The 21,356-nt window shown below is 55.7% G+C and overlaps 1 protein-coding gene across 1 annotated transcript; it reads right to left on the bottom strand.

Moving 5' to 3' along the window:
- Positions 1 to 10,536: 10,536 nt before the first annotated feature.
- LOC147086855 (tubulin alpha-8 chain-like) lies at positions 10,537 to 15,291 on the bottom strand. Its single transcript, XM_085979059.1, has 5 exons — positions 15,091 to 15,291; positions 13,252 to 13,474; positions 12,971 to 13,119; positions 11,453 to 12,133; positions 10,537 to 10,927 (listed from the first exon to the last, which is right to left on the bottom strand). Exons 4-5 carry the CDS (start codon positions 12,047 to 12,049, stop codon positions 10,628 to 10,630), a joined length of 897 nt encoding a protein of 298 aa, XP_085835185.1. The 5' UTR covers positions 12,050 to 12,133; positions 12,971 to 13,119; positions 13,252 to 13,474; positions 15,091 to 15,291; the 3' UTR covers positions 10,537 to 10,627.
- Between the last annotated feature and the right edge of the window lie 6,065 nt (positions 15,292 to 21,356).

The following is a 21,356-nucleotide window of genomic DNA, read 5'->3' as shown; positions in this document are numbered from 1 at the left end:
CTCCCTCCCTCAGTGTACAGGCTCGGTCCCTCCCTCCCTCCCTCCCTCAGTGTACAGGCTCGGTCCCTCCCTCCCTTGGTGTGCAGTCTCGGTCCCTCACTCCCTCCATCCCTCGGTGTGCAGCCTCGGTCCCTCCCTCCCTCGGTGTACAAGCTCGGCCCTTCCCTCACTCGGTGTGCAGGCTCGGTCCCTCCCTCCCTCCCTCGGTGTGCAGGCTCGGTCCCTTCCCTCCCTCCCTCCTTCGGTGTGCAGGCTCGGTCCCTCCCTCCCTCCCTCCCTCCCTTGGTGTGCAGGCTCGGTCCCTCCCTCCCTCCCTCCCTCCCTTGGTGTGCAGGCTCGGTCCCTCCCTCCCTCGGTGTACATGCTCGGTCCCTCCCTCCCTCCCTCGGTGTACAGGCTCGGTCCCTCCCTCCCTCGGTGTACATGCTCGGTCCCTCCCTCCCTCCCTCGGTGTACAGGCTCGGTCCCTCCCTCCCTCCCTCGTTGTGGAGGCTCGGTCCCTCCCTCCATCCCTCCCTCGGTGTACAGGCTCGGTCCCTCCCTCCCTCCCTCGGTGTACAGGCTCGGTCCCTCCCTCCCTCCCTCGGTGTACAGGCTCGGTCCCTCCCTCCCTCCCTCCCTCGGTGTACAGGCTCGATCCCTCCCTCCCACCCTCCCTCGGTGTGCAGACTCGGTACCTCCCTCCCTCCCTCCCTCCCTCGGTGTACAGGCTCGGACCCTCCCTCCCTCCCTCGGTGTGCAGGCTCTGTCCCTCCCTCCCACCCTCCCTCGGTGTGCAGACTCGGTACCTCCCTCCCTCCCTCCCTCCCTCGGTGTACAGGCTCGGACCCTCCCTCCCTCCCTCGGTGTGCAGGCTCGGTCCCTCCCTCCCTCCCTCGGTGTACAGGCTCGGTCCCTCCCTCCCTCCCTCGGTGTACAGGCTCGGTCGCTTCCTCTCTCCCTCCCTCAGTGTACAGGCTCAGTCCCTCCCTCCCTCCCTCCCTCGGTGTGCAGGCTCGGTCCCTTCCTCCCTCCATCGGTGTGCAGGCTCGGTCCCTCCCTCCCTCCCTCCCTCGGTGTACAGGCTCGGTCCCTCCCTCCCTCCCTCGGTGTGCAGGCTCGGTCCCTCCCTCCCTCCCTCCCTCGGTGTGCAGGCTCGGTCCCTCCCTCCCTCTCTCCCTCGGTGTACACGCTCGGCACCTCCCTCCCTCCCTCGGTGTACAGGATCAGTCCCTCCCTCCCTCTCTCCCTCGGTGTACAGGCTCGGTCCCTCCCTCCCTCCCTCGGTGTACAGGCTCGGTCCCACCCTCCCTCCCTGCCTCGGTGTACAGGCTCGGTCCCTCCCTCCCTCCCCCGGTGTGCAGGCTCGGTCCCTTCCCTCCCTCCCTCCCTCGGTGTGCAGGCTCGGTCGCTCCCTCCCTCCCTCCCTCAGTGTACAGGCTCGGTCGGTCCCTCCCTCCCTCCCTCGGTGTGCAGGCTCGGTCCCTCCCTCCCTCCCTCCCTCGGTGTACAGGCTCGGTCCCTCCCTCCCTCCCTCCCTCGGTGTACAGGCTCGGTCCCTCCCTCCCTCCCTCCCTCGGTGTACAGGCTCGGTCCCTCCCTCCCTCACTCCCTCGGTGTACAGGCTCGGTCCCTCCCTCCCGCCCTCGGTTGTGCAGGCTCGGTCCCTTCCCTCCCTCCCTCCCTCGGTGTGCAGGTTCGGTCCCTTCCCTCCCTCCCTCCCTCGGTGTGCAGGCTTGGTCCCTCCCTCCCTCCCTCGGTGTGGAGGCTCGGTCCCTCCATCCGTCCCTCCCTCGGTGTACAGGCTCGGTCCCTTCCCTCCCTCCATCGGTGTGCAGGCTCGGTCCCTCCCTCCCTCCCTCAGTGTGCAGGCTCGGTCCCTCCCTCCCTCCCTCCCTCAGTGTGCAGGCTCGTTCCCTCCCTCCCTCCCTCCCTCGGTGTGCAGGCTCGCTGCCTCCCTCCCTCCCTCCCTCGGTGTACAGGCTCCGTCCCTCCCTCCCTCCCTCAGTGTACAGGCTCGGCCCCTCCCTCCCTCCCTCCCTCGGCGTGCAGGCTCGGTCCCTTCCCTCCCTCCCTCCCTCCCTCGGTGTACAGGCTCGGTCCCTCCCTCCCTCCCTCCCTCGGTGTACAGGCTCGGTCCCTCCCTCCCTCGGTGTGCAGGCTCGCTCCCTCCCTCCCTCCCTCCCTCGGTGTACAGGCTCGGTCGCTCCCTCCCTCCCTCCCTCAGTGTACAGGCTCGGTCGGTCCCTCCCTCCCTCCCTCGGTGTGGAGGCTCGGTCCCTCCCTCCCTCCCTCCCTCGGTGTACAGGCTCGGTCCCTCCCTCCCTCCCTCCCTCGGTGTACAGGCTCGGTCCCTCCCTCCCTCCCTCCCTCAGTGTACAGGCTCGGTCCCTCCCTCCCTTGGTGTGCAGGCTCGGTCCCTCACTCCCTCCCTCCCTCGGTGTGCAGGCTCGGTCCCTCCCTCCCTCGGTGTACAGGCTCGGCCCCTCCCTCACTCGGTGTACAGGCTCGGTCCCTCCCTCCCTCCCTGCCTCGGTGTGCAGGCTCGGTCCCTCCCTCCCTCACTGCCTCGGTGTACAGGCTCGGTCCCTCCCTCCCTCCCTCGGTGTGCAGGCTTGGTCCCTCCCTCCCTCCCTCGGTGTGGAGGCTCGGTCCCTCCATCCGTCCCTCCCTCGGTGTACAGGCTCAGTCCCTTCCCTCCCTCCCTCGGTGTGGAGGCTCGGTCCCTCCCTCCCTCCCTCCCTCGGTGTACAGGCCCGGTCCCTCCCTCCCTCCCTCGGTGTGCAGGCTCGCTGCCTCCCTCCCTCCCTCCCTCGGTGTGCAGGCTCGATCCCTCCCTCCCTCAGTGTGCAGGCTCGGTCCCTCCCTCCCTCCATCCCTCGGTGTGCAGGCTCGGTCCCTCCCTCCCTCCCTCGGTGTGCAGGCTCGGTCCATCCCTCCCTCCCTCCCTCGGTGTAGAGGCTCGGCCCCTCCCTCCCTCCCTCGGTGTGCAGGCTCGCTCCCTCCCTCCCTCCCTCCCTCGGTGTACAGGCTCGGTCCCTCCCTCCCTCCCGCCCTCGGTTGTGCAGGCTCGGTCCCTTCCCTCCCTCCCTCCCTCGGTGTGCAGGCTCGGTCCCTCCCTCAGTGTGCAGGCTCGGTCCCTCCCTCCCTCGGTGTGCAGGCTCGGTCCCTCCCTCCCTTGGTGTACAGGCTCGGTCCCTCCCTCCCTCTCTCCCTCGGTGTGCAGGTTCGGTCCCTTCCCTCCCTCCCTCCCTCGGTGTGCAGGCTTGGTCCCTCCCTCCCTCCCTCGGTGTGGAGGCTCGGTCCCTCCATCCGTCCCTCCCTCGGTGTACAGGCTCGGTCCCTTCCCTCCCTCCCTCGGTGTGCAGGCTCGGTCCCTCCCTCCCTCCGTCGGTGTGCAGGCTCGGTCGCTCCCTCCCTCCCTCCCTCGGTGTACAGGCCCGGTCCCTCCCTCCCTCCCTCGGTGTGCAGGCTCGCTGCCTCCCTCCCTCCCTCCCTCGGTGTACAGGCTCCGTCCCTCCCTCCCTCCCTCAGTGTACAGGCTCGGCCCCTCCCTCCCTCCCTCCCTCGGTGTGCAGGCTCGGTCCCTCCCTCCCTCCCTCCCTCGCTGCGCAGGCTCGGTCCCTCCCTCCCTCCCTCGGTGTGCAGGCTCGGTCCCTTCCCTCCCTCCCTCCCTCGGTGTACAGACTCGGTCCCTCCCTCCCTCCCTCCCTCGGTGTACAGGATCAGTCCCTCCCTCCCTCCCTGCCTCGGTATACAGGCTCGGTCCCTCCCTCCCTCCCTCGGTGTACAGGCTCGGTCCCACCCTCCCTCCCTGCCTCGGTGTACAGGCTCGGTCCCTCCCTCCCTCCCTCCCCCGGTGTGCAGGCTCGGTCCCTTCCCTCCCTCCCTCCCTCGGTGTGCAGGCTCGGTCCCTCCCTCCCTCAGTGTGCAGGCTCGGTCCCTCCCTCCCTCGGTGTACAGGCTCGGTCCCTCCCTCCCTCTCTCCCTCGGTGTGCAGGCTCGGTCCCTTCCCTCCCTCCCTCCCTCGGTGTGCAGGCTCTGTCCCTCCCTCCCTCCCTCGATGTGGAGGCTCGGTCCCTCCATCCCTCCCTCCCTCGGTGTACAGGCTCGGTCCCTTCCCTCCCTCCCTCGGTGTACAGGCTCGGTCCCTTCCCTCCCTCCCTCCCTCGGTGTGCAGGCTCGGTCCCTCCCTCCCTCCCTCCCTCAGTGTGCAGGCACGGTCCCTCCCTCCCTCCCTCCCTCGGTGTACAGGCCCGGTCCCTCCTTCCCTCACTCCCTCAGTGTGCAGGCGCGGTCCCTCCCTCCCTCCCTCGGTGTGCAGGCGCGGTCCCTTCCCTCCCTCCCTCAGTGTGCAGGCGCAGTCCCTCCCTCGCTCCCTCCCTCGGTGTACAGGCTCGGTCCCTTCACTCCCTCCCTCAGTGTGCAGGCGCAGTCCCTCCCTCCCTCCCTCCCTCGGTGTACAGGCACGGTCCCTCCCTCCCTCCCTCCCTCGGTGTGCAGGCGCAGTCCCTCCCTCCCTCCCTCCCTCGGTGTACAGGCACGGTCCCTCCCTCCCTCCCTCCCTCGGTGTGCAGGCTCGGTCCCTTCCCTCGCTCCCTCGGTGAGCAGGTGCCGTCCCTTCCCTCCCTCCCTCGGTGCGCAGGCGCGGTTTAATTTAATTTAATTATCTTAGCTTATAGATTCGTTTTTAGCTAATTACTAGGTCTTGTTTAAGTTCTCGGTCGATTAAATTAAATATTTACCTGTTACACAAAATTATTGGTGGGAAAAAGCAGCACCCCCTTCCCCCTCTGCTCCGAATTCCCCCTCTCACCAAATCCATAAGTGTAACACTCTGTTTAGAAGCACTCTGATACAAGAAAACTACTGGGCACTTGGTCCGAGTCGTAAACAAAGCTTTAATCAACTGTTTTACAACATGGAGATCTAGTTGTGTCCTTCACTAGTTCCTGTTAAAGAATGTCCTGAGCAAGCTGGGCCCGTGCCCGAGTATTTACACTCTCCCTGGACAGCGCCACCAGCAGGCCCCCCAGTATCATTCCATAAGTCATTCCACATGATTGACAAGGTTCATGTCACACTCCATTTAAAGATTCTGTGCAGACGAATGGTGCAATCTAATAGTGATCAAAATATAATCGAGTTCAACGTAGTGTTTGAGAGGGAGGAACGCGAAAGAGCGACTAAGATTCTAGATTTAGGAAAGGCTGACTTCAATGCAATGAGACAGAGACTGCCGACCGTAAACTGGGCAAATCTGTCACTAGATAAACCTACAGAAGATCAGCGTTGAATAAAAGTATTTAAAGTGATTCTGAAGCAGTTTATACCTCTAAGGGGCAAGAGGTCTACTTACCAACAAAACCAACTAAAGAGGTAAGGGACAATATGAAACTAAAATGCAGAAATGCCAAAATTAGCACCGACCCTGGGGAATGGGAGAGATACAAATAACAGCAAAAGGTGATAAAAAAAAAAACAGATAATAAGAGCTACAAAAATGGGAATATGAAAGGAAATTTGCAAGGGATATCAAAATCAACACAAAAAATGTTTTACAATTATATTAGGAAAAAGAGGGGGGTCAGGAGCAATGTTGGCCCAATAAAAACTGAAAGCCGTGATATTGTCAATGATAATAAGGAAATGGCGGACATGTTGAATAATTACTTTGGGTCAGTATTTACAGTACAGGAAGATGATAGCGTGCCGTACATCCCAAGGAAACTCAGGGACAGGGATTAACCAAAACTGATGTCAGCAAAATAACGATAGTAAAGAACATAATGGCACTAAAGGGTGACAAAACCCCAGGTCCAGATGGTTTCCATCCCAGAGTTTTAAAGGAAGCAGGTGGAAGCATTGCAGATGCCCTAACTATGATCTTGCACATCCAGTCATGAATGGTGGTGGACCATTAAACAACTAACGGAGGAGGAGGCTCCATGACTATCCCCATCCTCAATGATGGTGGAGCCCAGCACGTCAGTGCAAAAGACAAGGCTGAAGTGTTTGCAACCATCTTCAGCCAGAAGTGCCGAGTGGATGATCCATATCGGCCTCCTCCTGAGGTCCCCACCATCACAGAAGCCAGTCTTCAGCCAATTTGATTCACTCCACGTGATATCAAGAAACGGCTGAGCGCACTGGATACAGCAAAAGCTATGGGCCCCGACAACATCCTGGCTATCGTGCTGAAGACTTGTGCTCCAGAACCAGCCGCGCCTCTAGCCAAGCTTTTCCAGTACAGCTACAACACTGGCATCTATCCGATAATGTGGAAAACTGCCCAGGTATGTCCTGTCCGCAAAAAGCAGGACAAATCCAACGCCAATTACTGCCCCATCAATCATCAGCAAAGTGAAGGAATGTGTCATCGACAGTGATATCAAGCAGCACTTACTCAGCAATAACCTGCTCACTGATGTCCAGTTTTGGATCCGCCAGGACCACTCGGCTCCCGCCCTCATTACAGCCTTGGTCCAAACTTGGATAAAGGAGCTGAATTCCAGAGGTGAGGGGAGAGTGACTGCCATAGACATCAAGGCAGCATTTGACCGTGTCTGGCATCAAGGAGCCCTAGTAAAACTGAAGTCAATGGGAATCAGGGGGAAAACTCTCCACTGGCTGGAGTCATACCTAGCACAAAGGAAGATGGTTGTGGTGGTTGGAGGTCAATCATCTCAGCCCCAGGACATCGCTGCAGGAGTTCCTCAGGGCAGTGTCCTCGGCCCAACCATCTTCAGCTGCTTCATCAATGACCTTCCCTCCAACATAAGGTCAGAAATGGAGATGTTCGCTGATGACTGCACAGTGTTCAGCACCATTCGCAACCCCACAGATAATGAAGCAGTCCATGCCCGTACGCAACAAGACCTGGACAACGTTCAGGCTTGGGCTGATAAGTGGCAGGTAACATTCGCACCACACAAGTGCCAGGCAATGACTATCTCCAACAAGCGAGAGTCTAACCATCGCTCCTTGACATTCAATGGCATTACCATCGCCGAATCCCCCACCATCAACATCCTGGGGGGCACCATTAACCAGAAACTGAACTGGGCCAGCCACATAAATACTGTGGCAACAAGAGCAGGTCAGAGGCTAGGTATTCTGCGGCGAGTGTCTCATCTCCTGACTCCCCAAAGCCTTTCCACCATCTACAAGGCACAAGTCAGGAGTGTGATGGAATACTCTCCACTTGCCTGGATGAGTGCAGCTCCAACAACACTCAAGAAGCTCGACACCATCCAGGACAAAGCAGCCCGCTTGATCGGCACCCCATCCAGCACCTTAAACATTCACTCCCTCCACCACCGGCGCACCGTGGCTGCAGTGTGGACCATCTACAAGATGCACTGCAGCAACTCACCAAGGCTTCTTCAGCAGCACCTCCCAAACCCGCGACCTCTTCCACCTAGAAGGACAAGGGCAGCAGGCGCACGGGAACACCACCACCTCCAAGTTCCCCTCCAAGTCACACACACCATCCTGACTTGGAAATATATCGGCCATTCCTTCATCGTCGCTGGGTCAAAATCCTGGAACTCCCTCCCTAACAGCGCTGTGGGAGTACCTTCACCACACAGACTGCAGCGGTTCAAGAAGGCGGCTCACCACCACCTTCTCAAGGGCAACTAGGGATGGGCAATAAATGCCGGCCTTGCCAGCGACGCCCACATCCCATAAACGAATAAAAAAACTCAATCTGTGAGACCCATCAATGACCTACATCAATCAGACCCACATCTCTTCGGTTACCATGTACCCGCCCCATCAATCAGATCCCCATCATTCAGACCCACATCAATCAGACCCACATCAATCAGACCCACATCTATCAGACCCACATCTATCAGATGCCCATCAACCCGCCACTCATCTGTCAGACCCCCATCTATCAGATTCCCTTCAATCAGACCCGCCTCAATCAGACCCACATTTATCAGACTCCCACTAATCAGATTCCAACTTATCAAACCCCCGTTAATCAGATTCTCCTCAATCTGATCCCCAAGAGTCAGAATCCCCTTGATCAGACTCCCATCTGTCAGACCACATCTATCAGACCCCAATCTGAGTCCCATCAATGACGTACATCAAACAGACCCCCATCTAGCAGACCCCCATCTATCAGAGTCCCATCTAGCAGACCCCCATCCAGCAGACCCCCATCTAGCAGACCCCCATCCAGGAGACTCCCATCCAGCAGACCCCCATCTAGCAGACCCCCATCCAGCAGACTCCCATCCAGCAGACCCCCATCCGACAGACCCCCATCCAGCAGACCCCCATCCAGCAGACTCCCATCCAGCAGACCCCCATCCGACAGACCCCCATCCAGCAGACCCCCATCTAGCAGACCCCCATCCAACAGACCCCCATCCGACAGACCCCCATCCAGCAGACCCCCATCCAGCAGACCCCCATCTAGCAGACCCCCATCTAGCAGACTCCCACCGAGCAGACCCCCATCCAGCAGACCCCCATCCAGCAGACCCCCATCCAGCAGACTCCCATCCAGCAGACCCCCATCCAGCAGACTCCCACCTAGCAGACCCCCATCCAGCAGACCCCCATCCAGCAGACCCCCATCCAGCAGACCCCCATCCAGCAGACTCCCATCCAGCAGACCCCCATCCAGCAGACCCCCATCCAGCAGACCCCCATCCAGCAGACTCCCATCCAGCAGACCCCCATCCAGCAGACCCCCATCCAGCAGACTCCCATCCAGCAGACCCCCATCCAGCAGACTCCCATCCAGCAGACCCCCATCCGACAGACCCCCATCTAGCAGACTCCCATCCAGCAGACTCCCATCCAGCAGACTCCCATCCAGCAGACTCCCATCCAGCAGACCCCCATCCGACAGACCCCCATCTAGCAGACCCCCATCCAGCAGACCCCCATCCAGCAGAGCCCCATCCAGCAGAGCCCCATCCAGCAGAGCCCCATCCAGCAGACCCCCATCTAGCAGACCCCCATCTAGCAGACTCCCACCTAGCAGACCCCCATCCAGCAGAGCCCCATCCAGCAGACCCCCATCCAGCAGACCCCCATCCAGCAGACTCCCACCTAGCAGACCCCCATCCAGCAGACTCCCATCCAGCAGACCCCCATCTGGCAGATCCCCATCCAGCAGACCCCCGTCTAGCAGACCCCCATCTAGCAGACCCCCATCCAGCAGACTCCCATCCAGCAGACCCCCATCCAGCAGATCCCCATCCAGCAAACCCCCATCCAGCAAACCCCCATCCAGCAGACTCCCATCCAGCAGACCCCCATCCGACAGACCCCCATCCAGCAGACTCCCATCCAGCAGACCCCCATCCGACAGACCCCCATCCAGCAGAGCCCCATCCAGCAGACTCCCATCCAGCAGACCCCCATCCGACAGACCCCCATCCAGCAGACCCCCATCCAGCAGACCCCCATCTAGCAGACCCCCATCCAACAGACCCCCATCCGACAGACCCCCATCCAGCAGACCCCCATCCAGCAGACCCCCATCTAGCAGACCCCCATCTATCAGACTCCCACCTAGCAGACCCCCATCCAGCAGACCCCCATCCAGCAGACTCCCATCCAGCAGACCCCCATCCAGCAGACTCCCACCTAGCAGACCCCCATCCAGCAGACCCCCATCCAGCAGACCCCCATCCGACAGACCCCCATCCAGCAGACCATCCAGCAGACCCCCATCCAGCAGACCCCCATCCAGCAGACCCCCATCCAGCAGACCCCCATCCAGCAGACCCCCATCCAGCAGACCCCCATCCAGCAGACTCCCATCCAGCAGACCCCCATCCAGCAGACTCCCATCCAGCAGACCCCCATCCAGCAGACTCCCATCCAGCAGACCCCCATCCGACAGACCCCCATCTAGCAGACTCCCATCCAGCAGACTCCCATCCAGCAGACTCCCATCCAGCAGACTCCCATCCAGCAGACCCCCATCCGACAGACCCCCATCTAGCAGACCCCCATCCAGCAGACCCCCATCCAGCAGAGCCCCATCCAGCAGAGCCCCATCCAGCAGACCACCATCCAGCAGACCCCCATCTAGCAGACCCCCATCTAGCAGACTCCCACCTAGCAGACCCCCATCCAGCAGAGCCCCATCCAGCAGACCCCCATCCAGCAGACTCCCACCTAGCAGACCCCCATCCAGCAGACTCCCATCCAGCAGACCCCCATCTGGCAGATCCCCATCCAGCAGACCCCCGTCTAGCAGACCCCCATCTTGCAGACACCCATCTAGCAGAACCCCATCTAGCAGAACCCCATCTAGCAGATCCCCAACTAGCAGAACCCCAACTAGCAGACCCCCATCCAGCAGCCCCCCATCTGGCAGACCCCCATCTGGCAGACCCCCATCCAGCAGACCCCCATCTATCAGTGGGTGGTGTTTTAATCCCTGCAGCCCTGTGGAATTGGATTAAACCACTTTCTGTGTCCATCGATCCTCTTCTAACTTCAACCATCTTCTTTTACACCGTGTTTCTCAATCACTTGTCAGGCATTTGTGGCTATTAAATCGACACAACTCCCAAATCATTTAAAATATATTTATTTCATTAATTAAAATTTATAACAACAGTGTGAATTAAAGTTAAACTATTTTTACTTTCTAAATTAATAAATCTTATTCTTCCTCCTCTTCCGCCCTTTTGTCGAGATCGGCAGAATCGACCCCCACCTCTTCGTAATCCTTCTCGAGTGAGGCCATGTCCTCCCGGGCGTCCTGGAACTCCCCTTCCTCCAGCCCCTCTCCCACGTACCAGTGGACAAAGGCCCGCTTGGCGTACATCTTGTCGAATTTGAGGTTGAGGCGGGCCCAAGCCGCTGAAATGGCGGTGGTGTTGCTCAGCATACAGACGGCGCGCTGCACCTTGGCCAGATCACCCCCTGGCACCACTGTCGGGGGCTGGTAGTTGATGCCCACCTGTGGGGGAAAGAGAATACGGTAGATTTCAGTTGCACAGAAAGAAGCTTCAAAATCACATCTGTTGGCCACCACTTAATTTTCAAAAAGATAAATTTATGAATGAGTTTGTGTCTTTTACTGTACAGAAACCCAGCCCTGGTTATTCACTGGGCTCTTCCCCCAGTTTCAAACCTTCAGTTTCTGATGGAAGGTCACTGTGTAACGAGGCTGGGTTCAGGAGCTAATTCAATTCTTTATTGCACCTTCCCCAAGTAGTCCTTGATTTTCAGGCAGCCTTTTCCTTGTTTCAGGTTGGGACTTCTCCTGGGACATTCAGGGCTGCAATCAAGGATTGAAGCGGAGAATTCCACCTCAAGCCTCAGAGGGAGCTCCTCTTTGGGCCAGGAATGGAGGGTCTGTTCCTGAATGGAGGGACAGCTTTTGACCCAGACTGAACAGACAGATTGTTCACGTGGGCGATCAGTTTACCACAATCCAGGTATCCTCAGGGCCCCATGGATTGGACACAGAACCCACACTTACCTTGAACCCAGTCGGGCACCAATCAACAAACTGGATCGAGCGCTTGGTCTTGATGGTGGCAATGGAGGCGTTGACATCCTTCGGCACCACGTCTCCTCGGTACAGCATGCAGCACGCCATGTACTTGCCCTGGCGAGGGTCGCACTTCACCATCTGGTTGGCTGGCTCAAAGCAGGCGTTGGTGATCTCAGACACAGTTAGATTCTCGTGGTAAGCCTTCTCAGCTGAAATAAGGGGCGAGTAGGTCACTAGCGGGAAGTGAATGCGGGGATAGGGGACCAGGTTGGTTTGGAACTCAGTCAGGTCCACGTTGAGGGCACCGTCGAACCGTAGCGATGCCGTGATGGACGACACTATCTGTGCGATGAGACGGTTGAGGTTGGTGTACGTTGGGCGCTCAATGTCAAGGTTACGCCGACAGATGTCGTAAATGGCCTCGTTGTCCACCATGAAGGCGCAGTCAGAGTGCTCGAGGGTGCAGTGGGTGACGAGCACGGAGTTGTAGGGCTCGACCACCGCGGTGGAAATCTGCGGCGCCGGGTAAATGGCAAACTCCAGTTTGGATTTCTTGCCGTAGTCGACGGAGAGTCTCTCCATCAGGAGGGAAGTAAAGCCCGAGCCGGTCCCACCCCCGAAACTGTGGAAGATGAGGAATCCCTGCAGTCCTGTGCACTGGTCAGCCTGTGGGCAAAGAGAGTACAAGACATTAAAAGGGAGTCAGAAATAGAATCTATAGTCAGGGGACAGTGAACCCTGGACAGGAAACATTGAAACATAGAAGATAGGAGCAGGAGTCGGCCATTCATCCCCTTGAGCCTGCTCCGCCATTCAATGAGATCATGGCTGATCATCCAAATTCAGTACCCTGTCCCTGCCTTTTCCCCATATCCCTTGATCCCTTTAGCCTTAAGAAATATATCTAACTCCTTCTTGAATATATTTAGTGAATTGGCCTCAACTGCCTTCTGTGGTAGAGAATTCCACAGGTTCACCACTCTCTGGGTGAAGAAATTCCTCCTCATCTCTGTCGTAAATGGCTTACCCCTTATCCTTAGACTGTGACCCCTGGTTCTGGACTCCCCCGCCATCGGGAACATCCTTCCTGCATCTAGTCTGTCTAGTCCTGTTAGAATTTTATGAGTTTCAGTGAGGTCCCCTCTCATTCTTCTAAACTCCAGCGAGTACAAGCCCAATCGACCCAATCTCTCCTCATACGTCATTCCTGCCATCCCAGGTATCAGCCTGGTGAATCTTCGCTGCACTCGCTCCATGGCAAGAACATCCTTCCTCAGATAAGGCGTAGATAAGGAGCAAAGATACAGACTGTCCCTGGTGAGATGGGGCAGTGGGATTCGAAGAGATGTGGGGTAATGTAGCAGTTGGATCTGGGGAGGAGGCAGTGGGATATTAGGAGTGAGACAGGGCAGTGGGAGATGGTAGGACAGCAGTGTGGAGCCCGATGGGACCGCTCATTGCGAGCAGGTGGGATGGGTCTTTGGGAGCTGGTACACAACCTACCAGCTTCCGGATGCGATCCAAGACCAGATCCACAATCTCTTTGCCGATGGAGCAGTGACCCCGGGCGTAGTTATTGGCCGCATCCTCCTTGCCGGTGATGAGCTGCTCGGGGTGAAAGAGCTGTCGGTAGGTGCCGGTGCGGACCTCATCTGGAGGCAGAGAACAGAGAATTATTAACAGGAACACAGAACATTACAGTAACTTAGATACATTCAGGCCATATTGAAATGTGTTTACTGAGAGCACTGACTGACCAACCCATCAATGATCTCCCCCCTTACCAATCACAGTGGGCTCCAGATCTACAAACACGGCCCTGGGAACGTGCTAGCCCGCCCCCGTCTCACTGAAGAAGGTGTTGAAGGAATCGTCACCACCTCCGACGGTCTTGTCACTGGGCATCTGCCCGTCCGGCTGGATCCCATGCTCCAGGCAATACAGCTCCCAGCAAGCGTTGCCGATCTGCACACCCGCCTGGCCAATGTGGACTGAAATACACTCACGCTAAAGAGGGAAGAACACATGATTATTCACACAGGTAGGAGGGCAATGCTATGCACTAAGCTCATGGTCTACAGGGCAGCAGTGATACCTGCCCTGCTGTATGCCTCAGAGACATGGACCATGTACAGCAGGCACCTCAAAGCACTGGAGAGGTACCACCAACGCTGCCTCCGCAAGATCCTGCAAATCCATTGGCAGGATAGGCGCACCAACAAAAATCAAATCAAATCAACTTTTATTGTCATTGTTAGTGCACAAGTGCAGTACAACGAAATGTGGGCTTGCGGCTCCCGAGAGTGTACATTTGGATTAAGACATTTAAACATTCAACATACATTTGGTTTGTAGTATATTAACATAAATATAACCATAATAAAGTGCATTGGCAGATGTGCAGGCATTAGAGTTTATTTGTGGAGTTCAGTAGGATGACAGCCCTGGGAAAGAAGCTGTTCCTAAATCTGGTCGTACGGGTGCGAATGCATCTGTAGCGTCTCCCAGATGGCAGGAGGGCGAACAGACTGTGGCTGGGGTGGGTAGGGTCTTTGATGATGGACCGTGACCTCCGTAGACAGCGTTTATGGTATATGTGCTCTATGGTCGGTAGCCGGGTGCCGGTAATGCGTTGGGCAGTTTTGACTACCCGCTGCAGGGCTTTCCGGTCATAGTAGCTACAGCTGCCATACCATACTGTGATACAGTTTGTCAGGATGCTCTCTATAGTGCAGCGGTAAAAGTTAGAGAGGATCAGGGGTGACAGATTACATCCCTTCAGCCTCATTAGGAAATATAGGCGCTGCTGGGCCTTCTTCACCAGAGAGGAGGTGTTGAGGGACCAGGAGAGGTCTTCCGTGATGTGGACTCCGAGGAACTTAAAACTGTCCACCCTTTCCACCACAGCCCCAACTGAGCAACGTCAGTGTTCTTGCCCAGGCCAACATCCCCAGCATCGAAGCTCTGACCACGCTCAATCAGCTCCGATGGACGGGTCACATTGTCCGCATACCCGATACGAGACTCGCAAACCAAGCGCTCTACTCGGAGCTCTGGCACAGCAAGAGAGCCCCAGGTGGGCAGAGGAAACGCTTCAAGGACACCCTCAAAGCCTCCTTGAAAAAGTGTAACATCCCCCACCGACACCTGGGAATCCCTGGCCCAAGACCGCACAAAGTGGAGGAGAAGCATCCGGGAAGGCGCCGAACACCTCGAGTCTCTTTGCCGGGAGCAAGCGGAAGCCAAGCACAGGCAGCGCAAGGAGCGCACGTCAACCCAAGCACCCCACCCACCCGCCCCTTCAACCACCGTCTGCCCCACCTGTGACAGAGACGGTAGGTCCCGCATTGGACTCATCAGTCACCTGCGAGCTCATTTTTAAAGTGAGCCCCCACACTTTATGGGTAGTTAACCTGCTCCGTCATTCCCTTGGATTACCCCGGTCTCCAAGGATTCCTCTTGGCTTGCAACTCTTCCAGTGGCTCCCGCTACCAAGAGCATTCCCACTCTGCCAGTGCATTTCCACTCTGCCAGTGCATCCTCCCAGTGGCTCCCCTTTCACCGTCAATCCCTCTCTCCCGGTGGAACACCCTCACCCTGTGCGTCCCCCCGCGCCCACTCACCATGATCTCCTTGTCTTCTCGCAGCTCCTGACAATGTGCCGGGTGTTGCCGCTCCCGCTATTTATACCTCGGGGGTTGGAACCCTGCCATTCAGTCCAATCGGGCTGTGATTGGTCGGTGAGAACAAAGAGCTGTCGTTGCTTGGGGCAACAGGAACACTGAAGATTCTACAGTGCTCAGCGCTGATTGGTCCTTTGTGTAAAAGGCAGATCATGAGGCAACAAGGGGGCACCTTTGATAAGATGCCCATCAATCAAATCCCAATCAACCAGAACACCATCAGTCAGATCCCCAGCGATTACTCCCCCATCTACCACGGGGGAATGCCTTTTTACTACCCTTTTATTATTTATATGCCTATAGAAGACTTTTGGATTACCTTTCATGTTGGTTGCCATTCTATTCTCATACCTCTCTTTGCCCCTCTTATTTTCCTTTTTCACTTCTCCTCTGACCTTTCTATATATAGCCTGATTCTCAGATGTATTTGCAACCTGACATCTGTCATACGCGCTCTTTTTCTGCTTCATTGTATTCTCTATCTGTTTCGTCATCCGGGGAGCCCTGACTTTAGTTGCTGTGCCTTTCCCCCGAGTGGGAATGTACCTGACCTATTTCCTCTTTAAAGGCAGCCCAATGTTGGATTGCAGTTTTCCTGCCAATCTTCAATTCCAGTTTACCCGGGCCAGATCCGTTCTCATCCCACTGAAATTGGCCTTCCCCCTGTTAAACATTTTTACTCTAGATTGCTCCCTGTCCTTTTCCATAGCTAATCTAAACCTTATGATATTATGATCACTGTTCCCTAAATGTTCCCCCTACTGACACTTGCTCCACTTGACCCACCTCATTCTCCAGAACCAGATCCAGCAATGCCTCCTCCCTCATCGGGCCAGAAACATACTGATCAAGAAAGTTCTCCTGAACACACTTCAGAAATTCTCCCCCTTCTCTGTCCTTTATACTATTACGATCCCAGTCTACATTAGTATAGTTGAAGTCCTCCATTATAGTACTCTGCAATTTCCCTGTTAATTTGCTCCTCCACATCCTTCCCACTAGTTGGTGGTCTATAGAATACACCTAGTAGTGTAATGACACCTCTATTATTTCTGAACTCTAGCCATATAGATTCTGTTCTTGCCCCTCCAGGACATCCTCCCTCTCCAGCACTGTAATATTCTCCTTAGCCAATACTGCCACCCCACCTCCTATCTTTCCTTCCCTATCTTTCTTGAACACCTTATATCCAGGAATGTTTAATACCCAATCCTGCCCTTTTTTGAGCCAGGTCTCAGTTTTGCCACAAAATCATATTCGCATGTGGCTATCTGTGCCTGCAGCTCACTTACCTTGTTGACTACGCTTTGTGCGTTCACATACATACACTGTAAACCCATCATAGACCATCCTGTATTCTCTCTTAGTTTGGCCCAACCTAATACCTTACCATTTCTTACTTTAATGTTCTCTGCCTCTCCCAATCCTTTGAGCACTTTATTTCACCTTTCTAATGTTACATCCTGGTGCCAATCTCCCTGCCAAATTAGTTTAACCCCTCCCCAACAGCACGAGCAAACCTCCCCATGAAGATATTGGAGGTGAAACCCGTCTGGCCTGTACATGTCCCACCTCCCCAAGAATCGGCCCCAATGTCCCAGGAATCTGAAGCCCTCTCTCCTGCACCATCTCTCCAGCCACGCATTCACCTGCTCTAGTCTCCTATTTCTATACTCACTCACGCTTGGCCCGCAGAGGGATCCAGAGAATACTACCTTTGAGATCCTGCTTTTTAATCTCTTTCCCTGCTCCATAAAATCTGCCTGCAGGACCTCATCTCTCTTTCTACCTATGTCGTTGGTACCAACATGGACGACAAGCTCTAGCTGTTCACCCTCCCACCTCAGAGATGTTCTGCAGCCGCTCAGAGACATCCTGAACCCTGTCGTGTAGATGCCAGTGTTGTAGCTGTACTGGAACAGCTTGGCTAGAGGCGTGGCTTGTTCTGGAGCACGATAGCCGGGATGTTGAACACCACTTGGAAGAAGCACTGAGAGTAGCAAGGGCACAGAATGTACTCTGGGTGGGGGACTTCAATGTCCATCACCAAGAGTGGCTCGGTAGCACCACTACTAACCGAGCTGGCTGAGTCCTGAAGGACATAGCTGCCATTCTGGGTCTGCGACAGGTGGTGAGAGAACCAACACAAGGGAAAAACCTACTTGAGCTCGTCCTCACCAATCTGCCTGTTGCAGAGGCATCTGTCCATGACAGTATTGGTAGCAGTGACCATCGCACGGTCCTTGTGGAGACGAAGTCCTGTCTTCATGCTGAGGACACCCTCCATCATGTTGTCTGGCACTACCACCATGCTAAATGGGACAGATTCAGAACAGATCTAGCAGATCAAAACAGGGCATGCATGAGGCGCTGTGGGCCATCAGCAGCAGCAGAATTGTATTCCACCACAATCTGTAACCTCATGGCCCGGCATGTCCCTCACTCTACCATTACCATCAAGCCAGGGGACCAGTGTAGAAGAGCATGCCAGGAGCAGCACCAGTTGTACCAAAAATGAGGTGCCAACCTGGGGAAGCTGCAACACAGGACTGCATGCTTGCTAAAAAACGAAAGCAGCAAGCTGTAGACAGAGCTAAGCGATCCCACAATCAACAAATCAGATCAAAGCTCTTCAGTCCTGCCACATCCAGTCGGGAATGGTGGTAGACCACCAAACACTAATGGGAGGAGGAGGCTCCATGAATATCCCCATCCTCAATTATGGTGGAGCCCAGCACGTGAGTGCAAAAGACAAGGCTGAAGCATTTGCAACCATCTTCAGCCAGAAGTGCTGAGTGGATGATCCATATTGTTGTGGTGGTTGAAGGTCAATCATCACAGCCCCAGGACGTCGTTGCAGGAGTTCCTCAGCACAGTGTCCTAGGCCCAATCATCTTCAGCTGCTTCATCAATGACCTTCCCTACAACATAAGGTCAGAAATGGGGATGTTCGCTGATGACTGCACAGTGTTCAGTGCCATTCACAACTCCTCAGATAATGAAGCAGTCCATGCCCGCATGCAACAAGACCTGGAGAACATTCAGGCTTGGGCTGATAAGTGGCAGGTAACATTCGCGCCACAGAAGTGCCAGGCAATGACTATCTCCAACAAGCGAGAGTCTAACCACCTCCCCTTGACATTCAACGGCATTACCATCGTTGAATCTCCCACCATCAACATCCTGGGGGTCACCATTGACCAGAAACTTAACTGGACCAGCCACATAAATACTGTGGCAACAAGAGCAGGTTAGAGGCTGGGTATTCTGCGGCGGTTGTCTCACCTCCTGACTCTCCAAAGCCTTTCCACCATCTACAAGGCACAAGTCAGGAGTGTGATGGAATACTCTCCACTTGCCTGGATGAGTGCAGCTCCAACAACACTCAAGAAGCTCGACACCAATCAGGACAAAGCAGTCCATTTGATTGGCACCCCATCCAGCACCTTAAACATTCACTCCCTTCACCACCAGTGCACCGTGGCTGCAGTGTGTACCATCTACAAGATGCACTGCAGCAACTCGCCAAGGCTTCTTCGGCAGCACCTCCCAAACCCGCAACCTCTACCACCTAGAAGGACAAGGGCAGCAGGCGCATGGGAACACCACCACCTCCAAGTTCCCCTCCGAGCCACACACCATCCTGACTTGGAAATATATCGCCGTTCCTTGATCGTCACTGGGTCAAAATCCTGGAACTCCCTCCCTAACAGCACTGTGGGAGCACCTTCACCACACGGACTGCAGCAGTTCAAGAAGGCGGCTCACCTCCACCTTCTCAAGGGCAATTAGGGATGGGCAATAAATGTTCACCTTAGCAGCGACACCCAGATCCCATTAGCGAATTAATAAAAATCAGCCTCCTCCTGAGGTCCCCACCATCACAAAGCCAGTCTTCAGCCAATTCGATTCACTCCACGTGATATCAAGAAATGGCTGAGCGCACTGGATTCAGCAAAGGCTATGGGCCCCGACAACATCACGGGTGTCGTGCTGACGACTTGTGCTCCAGATCTAGCTGCGCCTCTAGCCAAGCTGTTCCAGTACAGCTACAACACTGGCATCTATCCGACAATGTGGAAAACTGCCCCAGAAAATGCAGGACATATCCAATCCAGCAAATTACAGCCCCATCAGTCTACTCTCAATCATCAGCAAAGTGATGGAAGGTGTCGTCGACAGTGCTATCAAGCGACACTTACTTACCAATAACCTGCTCACTGATGTCCAGTTTGGATTCCGCCAAGACCACACAGCTCCCGACCTCATTTCAGCCTTGGTCCAAACATGGACAAAGGAGCTGAATTCCAGAGATGAGGTGAGAGTGACTGCCCTTGACATCAAGGCAGCATGTGACCGAGCGTGGCATCAAGGCGCCCAAGGAACACTCAAGTCAATGGGAATCAGGGGGAAAACTCTCCACTGGCTGGTGTCATACCTGGCACAAAGGAAAATGGTTGTGGTGGTTGAAGGTCAATCATCACAGCCCCAGGACATTGCTGCAGGAGTTCCTCAGGGCAGTGTCCTAAGCCCAACCATCTTCAGCTGCTTCATCATTCCTTCCAACATAAGGTCAGAAATGGGGATGTTCGCTGATGACTGCACAGTGTTCAGTGCCATTCACAACTCCTCAGATAATGAAGCAGTCCATGCCCGCATGTTACAAGACCTGGACGACATTCATGCTTCGGCTGATAAGTGGCAGGTAACATTCGTGCCACACAAGTGCCAGGCAATGACCATCTCCAACAAGCGAGAGTCTAACCACCGCCCCTTGACATTCAACGGCATTACCATCATTGAATCTCCCACCATCAACATCCTGGGGGTCACCATTGACCAGAAACTTAACTGGACCAGCCACATAAATACTGTGGCAACAAGAGCAGGTCAGAGGCTGGGTATTCTGCGGCGAGTGTCTCACCTCCTGACTCCCCAAAGCCTTTCCACCATCTACAAGGCACAAGTCAGGAGTGTGATGGAATACTCTCCACTTGCCTGGACGAGTGCAGCTCCAACAACACTCAAGAAGCTCGACACCAATCAGGACAAAGCAGTCCATTTGATTGGCACCCCATCCACCACCTTAAACATTCACTCCCTCCACCACCGGCGCACCGTGGCTGCAGTGTGGACCATCTACAAGATGCACTGCAGCAACTCGCCAAGGCTTCTTCGGCAGCACCTCCCAAACCCGCGACCTCTTCCACCTAGAAGGACAAGGGCAGGAGGCGCACGGGAACACCACCACCTCCAAGTTCCCCTCCATGTCACACACACCATCCTGACTTGGAAATATATCGGCCATTCCTTCATCGTCGCTGGGTCAAAATCCTGGAACTCCCTCCCTAACAGCACTGTGGGAGCACCTTCACCACACGGACTGCAGCGGTTCAAGAAGGTGGCTCACCACCACCTTCTCAAGGGCAATTAGGGATGGGCAATAAATGCCGGCCTTGCCAGCAGCGCCCACATCCCATAAACGAATTTTAAAAAATCTCAATCTGTGAGACCCATCAATCACCTGCATCAATCAGACCCACATCTCTTCGGTTACCATGTACCCGCCCCATCAATCAGATCCCCATCAATCAGATCCCCATCATTCAGACCCGCATCAATCAGACCCACATCTATCAGACCCACATCTATCAGATGCCCATCAAGCTGGCCCCTTTCTATCAGCCCCCATCAATCAAATTCCCATCAACCCGCCACTCATCTGTCAGACCCCCATCTATCAGATTCTCTTCAATCAGAACCGCCTCAATCAGACCCACATTTATCAGACTCCCACTAATCAGATTCCAACTTATCAAACCCCCGTTAATCAGATTCTCCTCAATCTGATCCCCAAGAGTCAGAATCCCCTTGATCAGACACCCATCTGTGGACCACATCAATCAGACCCCCATCTATCAGATCCCAATCTGAGTCCCATCAATGACGTACATCAAACAGACCCCCATCTAGCAGCCCCCCATCCAGCAGCCCCCCATCCGGCAGCCCCCCATCTGGCAGACCCCCATCCAGCAGACCCCCATCTATCAGTGGGTGGTGTTTTAATCCCTGCAGCCCTGTGGAATTGGATTAAACCACTTTCTGTGTCCATCGATCCTCTTCTAACTTCAACCATCTTCTTTTACACCGTGTTTCTCAATCACTTGTCAGGCATTTGTGGCTATTAAATCGACACAACTCCCAAA

This window comes from Somniosus microcephalus, unplaced genomic scaffold (genome assembly GCF_052327205.1).
Source record: "Somniosus microcephalus isolate GS21.2 unplaced genomic scaffold, FLI_Smic_1.0 unresolved_chr7, whole genome shotgun sequence".
NCBI classification, from domain to species: Eukaryota; Metazoa; Chordata; class Chondrichthyes; order Squaliformes; family Somniosidae; genus Somniosus; species Somniosus microcephalus.
The sequence above is the reverse complement of the archived record's forward strand: the minus strand, read 5'-3'. Positions and strand labels throughout refer to the sequence as shown.